This window comes from Dermacentor silvarum, chromosome 1, assembly GCF_013339745.2.
Source record: "Dermacentor silvarum isolate Dsil-2018 chromosome 1, BIME_Dsil_1.4, whole genome shotgun sequence".
NCBI lineage: Eukaryota > Metazoa > Arthropoda > Arachnida > Ixodida > Ixodidae > Dermacentor > Dermacentor silvarum.
In genome coordinates, this window is record NC_051154.1 from 215398075 (window position 1) to 215414916 (window position 16842).

General features: G+C 43.1%; 1 protein-coding gene across 1 annotated transcript; it reads left to right on the plus strand.

The window, feature by feature from the left end:
* Positions 1-666: 666 nt before the first annotated feature.
* On the plus strand, positions 667-15680 carry LOC119436930 (uncharacterized). The gene is made up of 5 exons (XM_049660013.1): positions 667-761; positions 4805-4906; positions 8907-9072; positions 15490-15572; positions 15650-15680. Exons 2-5 carry the CDS (start codon positions 4824-4826, stop codon positions 15678-15680), a joined length of 363 nt encoding a protein of 120 aa, XP_049515970.1. The 5' UTR covers positions 667-761; positions 4805-4823.
* Positions 15681-16842: the final 1162 nt, after the last annotated feature.

Consider the following 16842-nt stretch of genomic DNA (forward strand, 5'->3'; position numbering starts at 1 on the left):
TTCAAAATTTAGAGCTCTACAAGATTGCTCTTTCATACGTAGACAACCTTTTCTTGAAGATTTCGCTGAAAGTTACGCACCGTATAAGATAATTGTCCTTGATGTACACATTCCAACAAATGAAGATATTAGTGCTGTGACACCAGCTCTTGTTGGAAACAAAGGACTGTAGACGCTTTGAGGCTAAAGATCTGTCCAGTTCTGCGAGTTGAAAAAAAAAGTTGTGGCGGAGCAAATAATTAAGTCTATAAAACGTTTGAGAAAAAAAAGAAAAGCAGTGCAAACGTGCTAGCGATTTACACGACAGACTTTGACATTTACCTGCCAACAAATAATATGAAGTTTACACGTGAGGGCTTCCTTAAAGCCTAGGAATGAGCATGCTTCCAGTTTGCATGGCTTTTGTTTATAGCTGATTGGAAGGTGTGCGTTGAGCAATAATAAACGTACCTTCAAGCTGAGATGCCAATATATCGGTTACCATAATGTGTATTAGCTTCGTTAATCCCCCAACAGAGTAATTGCACATGCAATTTCCTAAATTTAGCGTGCAGACTGAATCTAAGCTTTTTTTTCGGGGAGCTGTGAGTTGAAATGCGCTCTTACGTAATGTAAAATTCATTTTATCCTGTTGTTCTGATCAGTATATTTTTTTCTCTTTTGGCAGATGACTTATTTTCGCTTTTAGAAATTTTCGCCAAACCTGGTTCTCAGGCACTGCCAAACGCCGTTCTGAGCGTCTCCACCTTCTTTTTTCTAAGGTAAGTATAACTTTCTAAGGTTTATGCAGCGCTGAACAAGCTTCGCGCTTTAGGATTGCGCTGCTCGAGACACAGGCAAAGATAAACCCACCCTGGACTGTTGAACATATAACTTGCAGCTTAAGCGTACCGGGAATACATTCAAAGAATACAATTTCATCTGGAGAAGTGAAGTCCTTCGTTCTGGTGCTCCTAACCACGAATTATCCGAACCACCTCCAAGTATGCACATACTGGTCGGTCAAAGCTAACGCAGACTACTGCGCAGCTGTGCTTCGTATACCTTCTTTCAGTACGACATGATCAAACCGGTTGGACCGTCTGATCTCATCAATGGTTGTAGAGAGCGTGGAAATAGCTGTTGTCCTACGAAAGCTAAAGAGTTTGCCTGCACAATGCGTCGCACTCCTTGTGGCATTTAAGTCTGCATCGCAACAACTTTGCCGCGGTCTACCATTCAGCAAGTTCCCACACAAGTCCCTATCATTCGTGAGATACCTCAACAAAAAGGCTGCATAGTAAAGTTTCTGTGGATTCTCTCTCACGTAGAGATTGCTGGAAATGACGAAGTTGGTGCTCTGGCATACGCAGCTCTCTCAAATCCACATGAAGTCAAATTACCAAAAAGTAATGAAGGTGGTTTCGTCAAGAGGAAGCCTTTCTACTGCATCGAATAAGAACAGGATCTGCATATACCCCTGCATAGTTATTCATGACGGGACGTACCGATTCTTCGCTCTGTACGTCTTGCGACGAGGCAGGAAACATCGAACGCTTTCTGTGGTCGTGCCCAAGTTAGCGTGGTGAAAGGGGGCTCTTCTTGAGAACCTCCTACAGAAGAAAGGCCTTCTACATGCGTGCCTGCAACACCTTGTGTTTCCAGAAAGATCCGGTATAACCCACAAGGAAGCTTCACGCCTCCTCCTTACGTTTCTAAGAGGCACTGATCTGTTTGACAAGTGGTAAATGCCCCAATGATAGGGAAATAGACGCTCAGGCGGAGCGATTGATGGGCTCGATTGCCAGGCTAAACCCACCTGCAGCTACAACACACGATCCCACCACCACCACCACCCCACCACCACCACCACACCCTCGGGTTTACTAGTAGGGATTACTGGTACGAATCACAGCACTCCCCTTGTGACCTATTACTTGTAAGAGCGTGAAAAAAGCTGAAAATATTAATAAATAACACGACTATTCTGCTGCCCGCAATAAAAGCATAAATATCGAAAAAAAAAAACGTTAGAAAAGAAACCGTAATACGCTGTTAAGTGCCAGCTACCATAATATCCGCAGTCATAGCCGAGAGTCAATTAATTATACTAAAGATGTGAAGCACTGGAACAGGCGAGGACAGTAGAGGAGGACACGACACGAGTGATAACTTTCAACAATTGGTTTATTTCAAACCGTGGCACAAATGCATACATACATGACACCCCTATGCCACAGCAAATGGCATGCGCACCGATATGGCTTTTCCCCTTCCTTTCGACTCAAGTATATGCCCAAAAGTGGTCACACAATCAAGTTACGCTAGGAAACATTTAAAAATGACAATTCTATGTCAGTCAACGAGATAGAGAGTGCTGACACAATCCGTTCCCAATGTTGCAATCTTCGCTGCTTCAATGATTAGTCTTTTCCCCTCCCCATGTGTAGGGTAGTAAACTGGACTAGGTCTGGTTAACCTCCCTGCCTTTTCTTCCTCCCTTCTCTGTCTCTCTCTCTGTTGTTAGTTCATATCTGTGTGACGATAACACCGCGGTATTTTGGAAAACTGGTTCGCATCCACACGTGCTGCAAAGTGTTAGCTACCCATCGCGTCCCTTCTTAACATTGTTCGAATGCTCCCTTAATCTCTAGATTAGGCAACGGCTCGTTTGCCCTACGTACTGCTTACAACAAGAAAGAGGTATTTTGTATACTACTGATTCATTGCAATTTACAAATCGTGTTCTATGCCGCTTCTTGCAGGCGTGCATATTAACTTGTGGAACATTTCTGGCCTTACAAATAGCTTTTTAACTTGAACGGGGCCGAAAACACTGCTTTGACGTTAGCCCTTTCTTCCATGCTTTTTCAGGCGACTTCGAAATGTTGTGTAAATATGAAACGACAGCTACTCTTCCGATCTTTCGCGATAATCGGAATGTTGATTTTGTCACCCGAACGAAACTTCCTAGTGAAGTCTTCCAGGACTGCCACCTGAATGTGCAAGGGGTATCCTGCTTCCAAAAGGCGGGAAGACTGACTGCAGAGACTGTCCATCATTAAGTGACCAAATGATTATTTAAGAGCATTCTCAAGGCATAGACCTACGATGCTTGTCTTCACTATTTTGGAATGAGCTGAACTATACGGCAACAGCTGTTTACTACCTCGTGGTTTATATCGCCAGCATGTTCGGTTAGCATGGAACGTAAACATAATGTCAAAAAAGCGTAGCTTTCTGTCATGGTTAGGCAATTCACAGGTTAGTGACGAAGGTTTCAGACACTGTCGAAACATGGTAAATAGGTTATTCATGAAGCGTTCAGAGGGAACATATTCGCAGTTTAGGATTATCAGAAGATTGTCGACATACCTAAAAGTTCTAAGGACTCCTGCGCCAGCAGCAAGCCTAGGCAGCTCCCTGTCAAGTTTTGCTAAAAAAGGTCACTCCAAATCAGAGCAATGCAGTAGCCTATACACGCCCCTTGTTTCTGAGTAAATGGCTGTCAAGTTTTTCTAAAAACGCTTATTCCAAATCAGAGCAATGTAGTAGCCTATACACGCCCCTTGTATACGCGCCCCTTGTTTCTAAGTAAATGGCTGTCCGTCCCATAGGATGTAAGTCGACTTCAAGTAAAATGATAAGAGTTCTAAAAAAACCTTGCTGGTACACCGGACGAGTCTTCAAAATGAATCCAGCCGAATTATTCAATTCTGTTAGTAATACATGCTAGCAACTGGTGATGTGGTAATGGATAGTATAGGTCTTTTTTTATCAATGGAAAGAGCATGAAGACCTGTGTCCATGAGGGAGCTTACAAGCTTGAGGACGTCTTCAGAGCTTCCCACTAAATAAACATCGTCAATTTTCAGGAGCTTAAGTTTTTCTTGCAAGAATAATGCAGAAGATTTCTGCCACATACCATTTTTGGAAATAATTACACGGAAAGAAAATTCTGACATTAGCGTTTTCGTGCTAAAGAACATTTCAAGCAAATGCTTCTTGCTCTTGGGAATTTTGGAGAGAACTCTAGGAAGTTCGAGCTTTTCGCAAAGGTCTCTCGCACAGTTCTTAATTTTGGCCATGGGTACAGTATCACAGAATTCGAACACTGAAGAAATCCATCACACGCTTTCAATCTGAACATCTCACCGGAAAGAACCGCAAAGCCCCTGTTGCAAAACCTCTCTCCTGACTGAGCTTACATAAATTTCGCAATTAGCTTCTGGCATGCAGATTTCTTAGGGTAGCTTAGTTTTTCGTCTTTTCCGTGTCGGATATGCCTTGGAAAGTATTCGTGTTTGTAGTAATCACTAGGGCAGACAAGGGTTAATCCTTGGCCGTGTGCGTTGTAGCATTGGCGAGAGCATTGCTGTAATTTCTTTTCGCCCCTTTGTGCCCTTTCCGCTGTGGAAGGTAGGCAAACTGGACATGCGTTTGGTTAACCCCCTGCCTTTGCTTTATTCTGTCGCCCCCCTTCCTGTCTTCGTGCAATCAAGTTAAGCCGGCGATGACACAAATTCCTGCACACACTCTGACAAGAAGTTGGTAGCAGACAGTTATAAATTGTTTCTCCTTTAATAATTGCACAGGTGATTTGTGGAAATAATAATAAAGCAACCAGTTTCTTCATGAAGTTTGAAGCTTCCTCAATCAATTTCTTATCCAATTATCTGGCTGCTGAGTCAACAACATGTAACCCATTCCGCACTTCTAAAAACATGTCGCAGGTAGTATGCAGAAATGCAATGTGTCGGGTTACTACAACATTCTGCAACCTTCCTTTGGACGAATTCTTAAAGCATACATTTCCTCTTCACAGCGGGTTCGTGCTGCCATTTATGGTGCCAAATCCAAAGACTTCAACAAGCAGAAGAAGCATAGGAACAGTATACCTGGTGGGAATCATAAAACGATACATGAGGTACGTACGCCGGTAGTTTATTGACTATTCTGGAGAGAAGGCGGCGGCCGTCCCGGGGTTTACCTCTTTACGTCAATCTCAATATGAGTACGCAATGACGTCCGAGGCGCTGCACACATTAGTGAGCGCGTCATGATGAAATGGCAATTTTTACACGTTAAAGCTGTAGGAGCTCGGGACACACGCGTTAATTCTCGAAAAAGCAACGTAAGTCAGCAACATAATCAGGAAATGCTTCCTGTTTTTTGCAGGCCATCGTTTCTCACCACTCTGTGTTTTTCCCACATTAGCATGTGCTGCTAGATCGTATCTGATTCTTACACTTACGGTGTTCTGGGTTTAAAATAAACGACTACCGTGACGGAAAGTGCGAAAGTGATTTACTTGAGGTAGTGATATTGACAACGTTTAGAAAATATGTGGCTTGGTATTACGAAACAATGAATCGTCACGTGTATGGTGATGAGAACTTGTTCCGGAAATCAAGCATAGAGTTGTTTTTCTGTTATCTTCGTTATGTTCGTGAATTTGCGGCACCTTCAGAATGTCATAAACAATATGACACATGATTTCGCAATCTACAATGCATCATGCATCATCATTCGAGATAACAAAAAGCTGAACCGTACAAGGGGCAGTCAAAAAGAATCCTTATTTTTTCCGTCCATTGTGCAATTGTTAATGCAGATGTATGAACTCGCCGTAAATTATATACTCGTAGCATTAATTAACTTACGTGCTTGACATGCGCTAAAGTATGAAAAAAGAGCGATGCAGCGCGTATATATAATTTTACGGGTAGTATTCGCCAGAAGACGGTGTTATGTGCACAGCGGATCCGTGAAAGAAGAGTGTAATATATATATATATATATATATATATATATATATATATATATATATATATATATATATACATTGTTACGGGAGCAAAGGACGCTTGACAATATATTTACAAGATATATAGATATATACAACGGGCAGAAGACAGGCATACAAGATGAAGCAAGTGGCGTGACTATCGGCGATCGTCGTCTTCGTCAGTCCTGTCATCATCGTTCGCTACTGCAGCGCCTCGTAACATGACCCCGGTGGCGAAGCCGCTGTCCCGGCGCTTGGTAGGTTCGAGTGATATCGCTTTAGTCGAGCGACGTGAACGATATCAGAGGAGGATCACGGTGTGGAGGTATCAAGAGGTGGTATCTCGTAGGCCACGTCTGTCACTTATTGATGCAAGGCACGGTACGGGCCTGAATAGGGCGAAATCAGCTTCTCACAAAGACCAACTCGCCCTGCTGGTTTCCAAAGAAGCACGATGTCACCAGGGTTAAAGTGGACACCGCGGTGACGAGCGTCATATATGCGTCGTTGCTTTTCCTCGGAAGTGGTCAGACGCAGGCGTCCAACCTCACGTGCCTCTGCAGCTCTAGATATGGCATCACGGGCATATTCTGACGTCGTATCGAGAACGGCTGGGAGGATCGTGTCAAACGGTAGTATAGGGTCTCGTCCATACAAGAAAAAAGAAAATGGAGAGAAACCAGCAGAATCATGGCGGGGCGTATTGTAGGCGAAAGTGACGAACGGTAGAATGGCATTCCAGTCACGGTGGTCGGTAGAGACGTACATAGCGAGCATTTCTGTGATAGTTCGATTGAGCCGCTCTATGAGGCCGTTGGTCTGAGGATGATACACCTTTGTAAACTTGTGCTTTGTAGCGCAGGTGTGCAAGACGTTCTGGACAACGTGTTAGTGAAAGTAGCGGCCCCGGTCGATAAGGAGTTGTCGGGGAGCGCCGTGGTGAAGTATCACTGCTTCGAGAAGGAATTCAGCGACCTCGGTTGCACAACTGGTAGGGAGAGCCCGCGTGATCGCGTAAGGGGGGGGGGGGGGTGTCGTCCGTAGCAACTGCTATCCACTTGTTCCCACTAAGCGATAGAGGAAAGAGGCCAAGTAGACCAAGACCAACCCGAAAGAAAGGCTCAGATGGTATTTCAATGGGCTGATGACGGCCAGCTGGTAGGGCTGCTGGTTTTTTGCGGTGCTGACAAGATTTACAGGAGGCGACGTAACGGCAAACTGAACGCTAAATACCGGGCCAAAAGAAATGAAGCAGAACACGATCAAATGTCTTTGAGACTCCCAGATGACCAGCGGTAGGACAATCATGCAACTGTGAGAGTGCACTCTCACGTATATGCTTGGGAATGACCAGCAGCAGTTCAGGGCCGTCAGGGTACATGTTGTAACGGTACAATATGCCATCTTGCTAAGCTCGATACATGACCGTTTTCGCATTTTGTCTTCATCTGAATGAGGCCGTCGGAGCCGGGAATTGAACGAGCGACCTCGCGCTCCGCATGCAGAACTCCGTAGTCACTGAGCCACCGTGTAGGGTGGTTTCTGCAGCTCGCTGTATTGTATCCGCGAGGCTTCGTTGGATTTGACTGACTCTTCTTGGGACTCTCAGTGGATTTCGCGGGACTTTGAATTTCCGATGTGAAATGGTGTACAATGAGGAGAAAGAGCCTTGTCTGCTTAATGTTTTAGGGCCATGGTCAATAGACGTAGCGTAAAGAAGACATATCGATGTTCTGAACAGCTTTCTAGGAAATCTTAACGCTATTCGGTGCTGCCATAATGTTGACGTTTGTGTAAACATCTATGTCATTGGTGCATGAGCTTTTGGTTGGACCAATAAACTTGTGACGTTGAATTATGAACAACATGATTTTCTATTCTTGAATTGCCTTTGTTTCAATTATACCAAACAGGCAAATCATGTCTGTCGAACGGTATCTCTAGGAACGTTGACTTTTTTTAACACGAAAGTGTTTTATGCCGGGGTCCACCAAGACTTCACTGACGTATTTCCGTCACGGAAATACGTCAGCTTACAATGTACACGAACATAATACAAAGAAAGAAACCAGAAGAAAAAGTTCCACAAACATGGAAAATTTGGAAATCGAACCCATGACCTCTCGGTCCGCGACGATAGATCGCCGAGCGTTTAACCCATTGCGCCACAAACGCATTTGCAGAGAGCTACACAGACGCGCCTTATATATCTAACACTCCTCCGTGTACCCGCGCTCTTGCTCGGGGCGGTGCCGCCGCCTACGAGCAGAAAAGAGAAGTACTGCATTATGACACTAACGCGCACCGACAGTGAACGCTTCGGTGGTCTCAGCACTACGACGCCTCGATGCCAGCATTCGAAGGGACGCTGGCATCAAGAAGCACTACCAACGCCACCTAGGTGGCGTTCACCGTACTCAGCACAGCGGAGCGTGGCCTCGGCAATTAGCTCTGAAAATGTTTCTGAAGTTGATCGCGGAGGCTGCAATTACGACGCGCTGTACGCGCTGATTTGACTCGGTGACGATTCAGTTACGTGCTTTGTCTTGCGCGTTGTATTAGTGTGTCAGTTACGTGCTTCGTCTTTCGCGTTGTGCTAGCGTGTGCAGCGTAGTGCAGCTTCCATATGCACGACGGTTGCTCACTGGTCATCGACGTTGGTAGTCGTGATGGAGGAGACGTGCCACCAGGCGTCAGCGTGGGTGCATCAACGCCTAAGGGCGCTTTAGCCACAAAACACCAATAGACATTATATATCAATGTGCAATAAACATTACACTACTTCTGTGAAGACACGTTTCACTTTCGTGTTCTATACCGATTCCTATATAAGAGGGATCAACCACATTTTTTTTGCTAGTTACTGGAGTTGTATACATTTGACTTGATTCATTTCTTCGCGACGACGAATTGCTGGTAACTGAAGAGAGCGCTAACATGGGAGTTCATCTGTTAAAATAATAAAATAAGAGAGACAAACACACTAGAAAGGGTACGCTGCTTTCCGAGAGCCAACATTTATTAATTCATGTAACGACGTGTGGTACGGTGACATGCGCAATGAGGGAAAGCGTAAAAGAATAGGCATTTGCGCCTTTTAAAGGACTTGAGGCTTCTAACAGATATTTCTAATCATCCAGGGTCACGCTGCCTACAATGGCTCTGATCCTGTGCTTCTACCTGGTGCCCCTGGTGGTGGACGGGCCTGCTGATCAGGACAACTTAGCCCTGCACGAGCGAAACTGCATACAGAGGCCCTGGGCCGTGCCAGCTCTCATGAACAACTTCCTGCCACTGCACATCATGGTGAGCACACAGAATTGTCCTGAAAAGCATTTAATGTGAAGTTGATTTGGCTTGGCAGCCTCACTTTTACCGCCTCGTTTTCGTTTCTAATATGACATTTCATTAGACATGTCTTTCTCAAATAATTGACTAGATCGGCCATGCTATATAGATTCATCCTTGTACTACGTGAGTGTCTGCGCTATTATCAGGGCCTACAAAAAAAAAGCAGAAAAGACACAATTTAAAATCTTCGCGTCCCCACTGTGCTTTTATTAGCGGCCAAATCAAAACATTGCACATGAAAAATTTGTTGAACGATAAAATAAGCTCATAAACAAAGCACTACAATGACACAATTATAGCGGCGTGATGTCACAGCTACTAGTTTGTTAAAGGATTGCGGAATAAAAATTTTCAGATTTGTTAGCACATGTTGATTTGTGAGATTTTTATGGGTTGCTTCCTAAATAGGACTGAGGAAAAACTAACAAAGACTACTTCAGTTTTTAATGACAGACCTACGACGGCTATTATTATTATGACGTTGTTATTACGTACTTTTTTTTTTTAAAAACCAGTGCCGAACGAGAACTGTAAAATTGCGTTAAAAATTCATTTCTCTTGATTTCGGCGTTTCTACAATATGACTACGAGTGTGCAGTGTTTGAGACATATAGCCGCTACAAAAGGCGTTTTCGTTGCAAAACCCACACGTGCGGATTCCTCAGAAAGAATCACAATTAAAGAAAATTTCATCGTGGTCTACAGATCAAACCTATCATTACCACGGCGATTCCGGGCACTCACTCAAGTGAGTAAGTTAGCACGGATGTTAGCATGTGTTAGGGTGAGAATGAATTAACCGAAGACTCGAAGCACTGAATATGCAAATAGGTTTGGTGGAAAGTCGCAATGCCTGGGTTAGTTTTTTTTTCAAACGCGGAACTTCCTTTCTGAGAAATCCGTATGGATTTTCTGCAAAGCTTCGATTGAGCTACTTTCATGTTGATGACAGCTTACCCTTTCCTGAAACTTCTTCCACGCTGCAAGTTTTCGCAAAAACGTATAATTACATTCTGGAAACAGTGTGTTACAAGATGAATGCTGAGAAAAAGCCTTAACGTTAATCACGAACTGCAGTAGATGACCTGACAAAGAGAATCATGATGGTGGCACGATGGCTCACTCGTCAGGAATCGGGCATCACACCTGAGTGAAGTGCAGTATTTTGAGTGTGTGTGTCCAAACTTGAGCAGTAGATTTCCTTTACGACCATCCTGATACATCGCCTTGAGTCCAATCATAGCTGAAGGCAACTAACCATAACATATAAGGCCAATCAAGGTCGCGTCACAAAGCACCATCTCGGCAACATGACACGGTCAGTCGACCTAACAACACAGCATTCCACATTTGCGTGGTCTCCTCTGCCGAGTTGTTATTGGTGTTAGCCTCCTCACAGGGGGTTCAGTTTCACGAAACTTCCCTTACGTGAGAGTGTTTTCTGATTGGCCATAGCTCATTCGCTCGTAACTGACGATGCCAGCAGCCGTTATAAAGAGACCATTACCTTGGCGATGACCAATCAGGGAGTGCAATTACGTTAAAGAAAAACGTGATGTTGGATCAAAATGTTGACGACGAAGTGTTAAAAGTGAAAATGACAATATATAATATTTGGCAACCTTATTTGGGTGCCAAATGTTGAACATACATGTTACTCTATGGTAATGGCCACAAGGCAGTGCTCCCGACCGCGAGGATGTTTGTCAAGCGCGCACACCACGTGCAACAAACAGTAGAAGGCATAACAGCTGACTGTCGTCATGTTGCTCATCCGCGCGTTTTCCGAAAGTGGGCAGTACAACTTCTGAGCTACTAAATTTTATGCGCGCTGGTACACGTATATACTATCTATTATAGGCTACGAATTATTGAAAACAAGAAAAAACCTAAGCAAAAAAATTCTCGTTCACTTCTTTCGCCTTTTATCACAACTTCAGAAAACTGCTCCTCTAAGTATCAGGAATACAATGTTTACTCATGCGAACTTGGCAGTGTCGTGGAATCACTTTACATGTACGCCTTGTAGAATAGCTATACAGGGTACTTCATTGTAACTACAACCAAACTTAACTTAAAATTTTATTTTTATAGTTCGCTGGGTTTCATCAAATAAAGAGCCCTGTAAAAGGTAACTCCTAAGAAAGAACTGAATTCGGCTGTTTTGCAAGGCCTTCTACTGTTTCCTCACGTACAACTTATGTCGTGGAACGGTTACATAAAATTTGGCTTAACTGACTTTAATTAGCTAGCTGCCTGTGTGCACTACAGAAATGTTTTGAGTAGCTGAACAAAACTGCGAGGACTATGTTTTTGGTCATACCTATTTTGTGAAAAACTCTGTATTTTATACTATTTTCGCCGAGCATTTCGCACATTAATTGAATTTAATGTGGCAATATATAAAAGTTATATTCACATCCTGTTAAAATCTAGACGGTGGGTATCGTCATGTCTCATCGCTCATGTTATACAGGTAAACTTTTGTCTGCTGGAAGTATGGCTGCTCTCTTACCATAGCCCGACGAAATTAATGGACATTTCTTTCATGGCATTCCCTGGAACGACGATTGCCCTTGAATTGCGTTGTACTCATGACCACAGCTATACTCATTCCGCTACATATTCAGCGGCTGTAATGATTTCGCTCCGAATGCGCAATGCACCACAACTGCTGCAGTATAAGAATGACGTCAAGCAAAAAAAAAAAATAAATAAATAAAATACCTACATGCCTTAAAGCCTCCCACTGTCTCTTTCAGAAGCTGCAGTCCTGCCTAAGCGCATGATGGCCATTAAGCATTTCGACACTTCCCGCAAAAAAAAAAAGATATCCCGAGGAAAGTGCATAAGCCCAGAACGATTCTCATCACTACTACACAAAAATCGTTAGTAACAAGGAAGAACATAGGAGCATATAGAAGAACGTGGAACTATTAGTGACAGCGAAGAATCAGGAAGAAATCTGTAGAAGTGAGCAGGTTTATACAACTACAGCCCAACCGTGTCATCCCTGACGACTCGTTTAAAATGGCCATGGCCAGGGAACACGATGGCGTCAAAGGAAGATGGAGTTTTAATTCAGGCCAATATCATGCGAACAGCAGTAGCATCTGCTTGGAGCCGTTAGCCTGGAGCGAACGGTTTGGTAAGGGGTCCTGACTTCGTCAGGCGAACAACTGTTTCATTGATAGGTTTTATACAGCTCCCGCTTCCTTGAGGGTTTGGAACCTAAGCGGGTACGAAAGATAAAGGTGAGGGCTGTGTAAAGCAAGTGGAAATGTTCTAAAGGAGGGATTAGTTGTAGCAGAAAGAGAGGGAGTGGTAACGCTGGAGGTTTTTTTTTAACAGCGGAGCTGTTTAAGCCGAGCGTTAGTCCGCAACGTGTGAACAGAAATTGTGGGCCGATCCTGGCTGTAGTGCAGAAAGGGTCCAAGCGCAATGAACTAGCGAAGCTGAGCCTGGCTAAGTCTAGCTAAGCATGGTTAGGACTACTTAAGCTTAGTCAGTCATCGATAACCAATCGATAGCCAATCAATAGCTAATCGATAATCGATCGATCAATAATCAACAAATTCCGGAAAATGCTGGGGATGACTTGGTAGGGCTAAGGCTAGCCCAAATACGTGGCCAATACCTTGCGATAGCCAATCGATAGCCAAACAATAGCTAATCAATAATTGATCAATAATCAATAAATTTCAGGAAATTCTGGGGATGACTTGCTAGTGTTTAGCCTAGCCCAAAAGCCAGGACTAGCTAGGTGCTCATCAGCTTCGCTTTGTCTTTAGCATTGCGCCTTCAGCGCAAACTACGCTAATTTTTTATTGGACATGGCGCGTTACAATGAAGCTCCAAGCACGTTAAGCGAGATAGCGAAGAAGCGGCAGGAAGGGGGCAAAGAGGCAAAAGAAGGAAATGAGAAACTCACAAGCAACCAGGATGTGGCTACTTTTGGCAAAAAAAAAAGAAGTCAGCTTAATTGGCTATGAGATAGTTAAAAAGTTCGAAAAACTTTGCAGAGGCATCAAAAGTGTGTCCAGTAAACGACACGCTGACATGTTGTGGACGACGCGCGAGGGGCTAGCTTTCGCATGCATTATGTCTAACACGTTAGATACACATTAGTGTATGGGAATGGGAACCCTGCGATTACCGCCAACATAACAGCCTATTCTCTCCCAAGGCAAAAGACGTGCGAGCACCTCCAAAATGACATGGAAATTAAAGCATTACAAATGGCTATAATGTTATTTATATGGTAGAACGTCCGTTTCGCCACAAGTATATCTACCAGCAAACAATACATCCCTGAAACAGGACAGCCAGTGAACGTTCAGAATCAGCAGACATAGTAAAGATACGGTCAAGAAACTTCTCAAAGCTCTCATGTAGGGCATGATAGCTCTAAGCTGGGCTAGTTAGTTTTCGTTCAATCATACCTTGTCTAATATAAGAACCAAAAGTGTCTAGATACATGCTTTTAGTGCTGTGTAAGACATCGAGTTCTACAATGTTAAGATGTAACGCAAAGGTACTTATTCCGGGGAGGTAATCTTCACGTGGCACTGAACTTGTGTGAGAACCATATTATACCTATTTCTTGCTCTAGCATTGGAACGTAGTCTTCACCAGGCACCAGGTCCAATGTAGTGGAACTGGTTCTGCTCTCATTCAATTTATTTTCGTGCTTCGCCTGTTCCACGAAGAGCACACCGGGTACGTTACGTAGAAAGTCAGCCTGTGGGCACTCCATGTGTTGTAAAAATTGAATATCATTGAGACAAACGAATAGTTTGCATTAAGCCGTCGCATAGGCAAAATTAGAAATCAGCGAACTTAATGTTTGACGCAACGCAGTATCTAAAATTGTATTGTTCTCCTTTGGCACTTTCGCACGTCTTGTCCCTTTTTTGTTTTTCTTATTCAAGGTGGAAGTGATTCTGGTTCCGCTGAACTGATTTGCCAAATACTAGATAGGATGAACCAAAGTTAAAAACAGTCAGACGAGTTACAAACAGAAATACAAGTTACGCTCGCGCGGAGCAATAAAAACACCCTAATAAAAATAATAGTGTGAAATTGTAACATGCAGCAGTCACTTATACATAATTAGCAGGTTATACAGCAGATTATACATAATTTTAGGCAGAAAATGTTATACAACGATTATAAAGAAACTACAACAGACAAACAAAATAGTTAAGAAAAAAGAAGCCAATAAACATGACGTTGTACTAGAACAATATACAGGGTGTTTCAGCGAACACTTTCAAAAATTCCTAAAGGTTGCCTGTGGCAGATAGCACAATTCTAGTTCATGAGCTGGTCTACTCGAAGAGGCGGACATAACTTGCACAAGAAATTGAAATGCATAATTGAATAATTAACAGAAATTCACTAATTAAGTTTTTAACTAATTACCTGATGGCCCATACTGCAATTTACAAATTGTAGCCGTGGAGTTCGCAAGGCGGATCCACTTGGAACAAATTGTCGGGATGACACCAGTTTCGAAATATTAATTCCCGAACTTTGCCGAGAAATGCATTGGCGTTCCAGTTAGGTTCTTAAAAAACGTCGCTTTTTGCATTGAAGCACAATATTAACTGGAACGCCAATGCATTTCTCCGCAAAGTTCGGGAATTAATATCTCGAAACTGGTGCCATCCTAAGAATTAATTCTAAGTGGATCCGCTCTGCGAATTCCACGGCCACACTTGTAAATTGCAATATGGGCTATCAGGTAATTAGTTAAAATTTTAATTAGTGGATTTTAGTTTTTTTGTCGATTATGCATCTCAATTTTTCGTGCAAGTAAAGTCCGCCTCTTTGAGTAGACCAGCTCATTAACTAGAATGGGGCTATCTGCCCCAGGCAACCTTAAATAAATTTTGAAAGTGTTTGCTGAAACACCCTGTATGTGCTGCGCATTAACAATTAACCGAGTATCTTTTCTAGCAAGCATTTCCTGATTCTGCGAGAAAATGAATTCAATCATGAACATGATTTGATTTCACATGAGATGGTATTCCGGTTGGATATCTCGGTAAAATGTGCGGTTTGCTTCTCATAGTCAGTTCGAGCTTTTGGGAGTAGAAGGTTGTGAAAATCTGCAAATTTGTTTTGGCTAGTATTGATAATATTGTCAGCAGTTAAACCTTCAACAGATACCTCTTTGTGCAGATGACGAAAAATGAAAATTGATAGCTTATGATAAAACAAGATTTAAGAGTGTGTGATCTAGTTCTCGAAATTAGAGTGAGTTACTAACCCTGTATACATATGCCGCTATGCAATTCATTTTCTGTATTGGGTGAGTTTGTAACACTCTTGCGGCATCGCTATTTCATGTGAAGAATTTTGTTGCAGTGCCTCAACCATTTGTGGTACGTTTGTGCTGATCTGCAAATATTCATTGTGGTCGGGCTTCCGATGGCCCTGACAATTTTAAGGTAAGGTTCTTGTATTTGTATATGCATGTTTTAGAGAACAGCCGGTTTTGACATCTCTGTGTGTTACTGTATTACAGCGGCACTTCCGTCATTCCTTCCATCCCTTAGAAGTGATATGCGGGGCAAAATAGATTCGCACAAATGCTTGTTGGCAATAGGTTTGCACGATCGCGCTCAAGATAATGTGACAGTGAACGCTACCTCAGCGAGGGGCTCTGACCAGTGACAATTTTTTTTTACGAATGGATACTTTGATTACGCTGTCCCAGAGCCTGTAAAATAACAAAATGCCCCACAATTGTGCAGCTAAATAACGTAAACAACTAGAGAGCTTAAAATACTATCATTGCGGCCAAGAAGCCGCAGTAAATGAAATACGCAGTAGTCACCGAATTTACTGTTAAGGCCGGTAGCTAGCTCATCTAGCTAGATACATGACATTCACTCTGTGCCCAACGTGCAACACATACACGTTACGCTCGGGCGGAGCAAAAACAGGCAGAATTTGCAAGGCTAGGTCTTCCAGCTGCTAGCAGCACCCCTACAGCTCCTCCTCCTTTATCAAAGTTTCCCGTCGCACTCAACGCGTATAAAGTACTATTACACTGATCGAGATAGAAAGAATTACTAACGTTTTGCACCTCACCTGGCAACATGTTCTCGCACTGATGCTTACTGTACACCAATATTGTTTGTGGCTTTCGCATTGCGACGCTATTAAACTACATTGTGTGTTGACAAACAGTGCCGTCACGAAACCAGAATCGCCCCAAATTAAAGAGAGCCTTTGAGTGAAACGGTTATATTCAATCAGTTAGTCAAGAGCTCTCCATTCAGACTGGAATTTTAGTTGAATGTGAAGTAAGGCAAATGACTCAATCTTTGCGAGGACTCAATTTTTGCGATTTTCGCGAACGGGCGGGCGTGCATGAAAAAATAGTTCTGCGGGTAATTTGTGTTTATGTCACAGCACCCACATATTCTTTTATATTGCGGAGCTGAATGCCCGGGAAGTAATTCTGAAACATATAATGTTCATTGAGAAAAACGCAAAACGTGAAGCTCGAGACAAAAATGGCATTTGCAGGGTAGTTGTCATGCAGGGTAGGTGTCATGGGTAGTTTGCCTGCCCATGACTGGCTCATATATTTGCCTAAATTAAAAAAAATTGTCGCGTCCAATCAACCTCATGTAAAGAATTTACAGCAATTAACACTAGCAACCAGTAAGTACAGCAAGAGTTATACGGGCGATGTAAAAATCGATCAAG

Excerpts from the sequence above, each read along its gene's own strand:
- LOC119436930 (XM_049660013.1), top strand. The coding sequence starts at position 4,824 with ATGGTGCCAAATCCAAAGACTTCAACAAGCAGAAGAAGCATAGGAACA. Across the intron at positions 4,907-8,906 it reads ATCATAAAACGATACATGAG|GGTCACGCTGCCTACAATGG; the intron begins GTACGTACGCCG and ends CTAATCATCCAG. Across the intron at positions 15,573-15,649 it reads ATGGCCCTGACAATTTTAAG|CGGCACTTCCGTCATTCCTT; the intron begins GTAAGGTTCTTG and ends ACTGTATTACAG.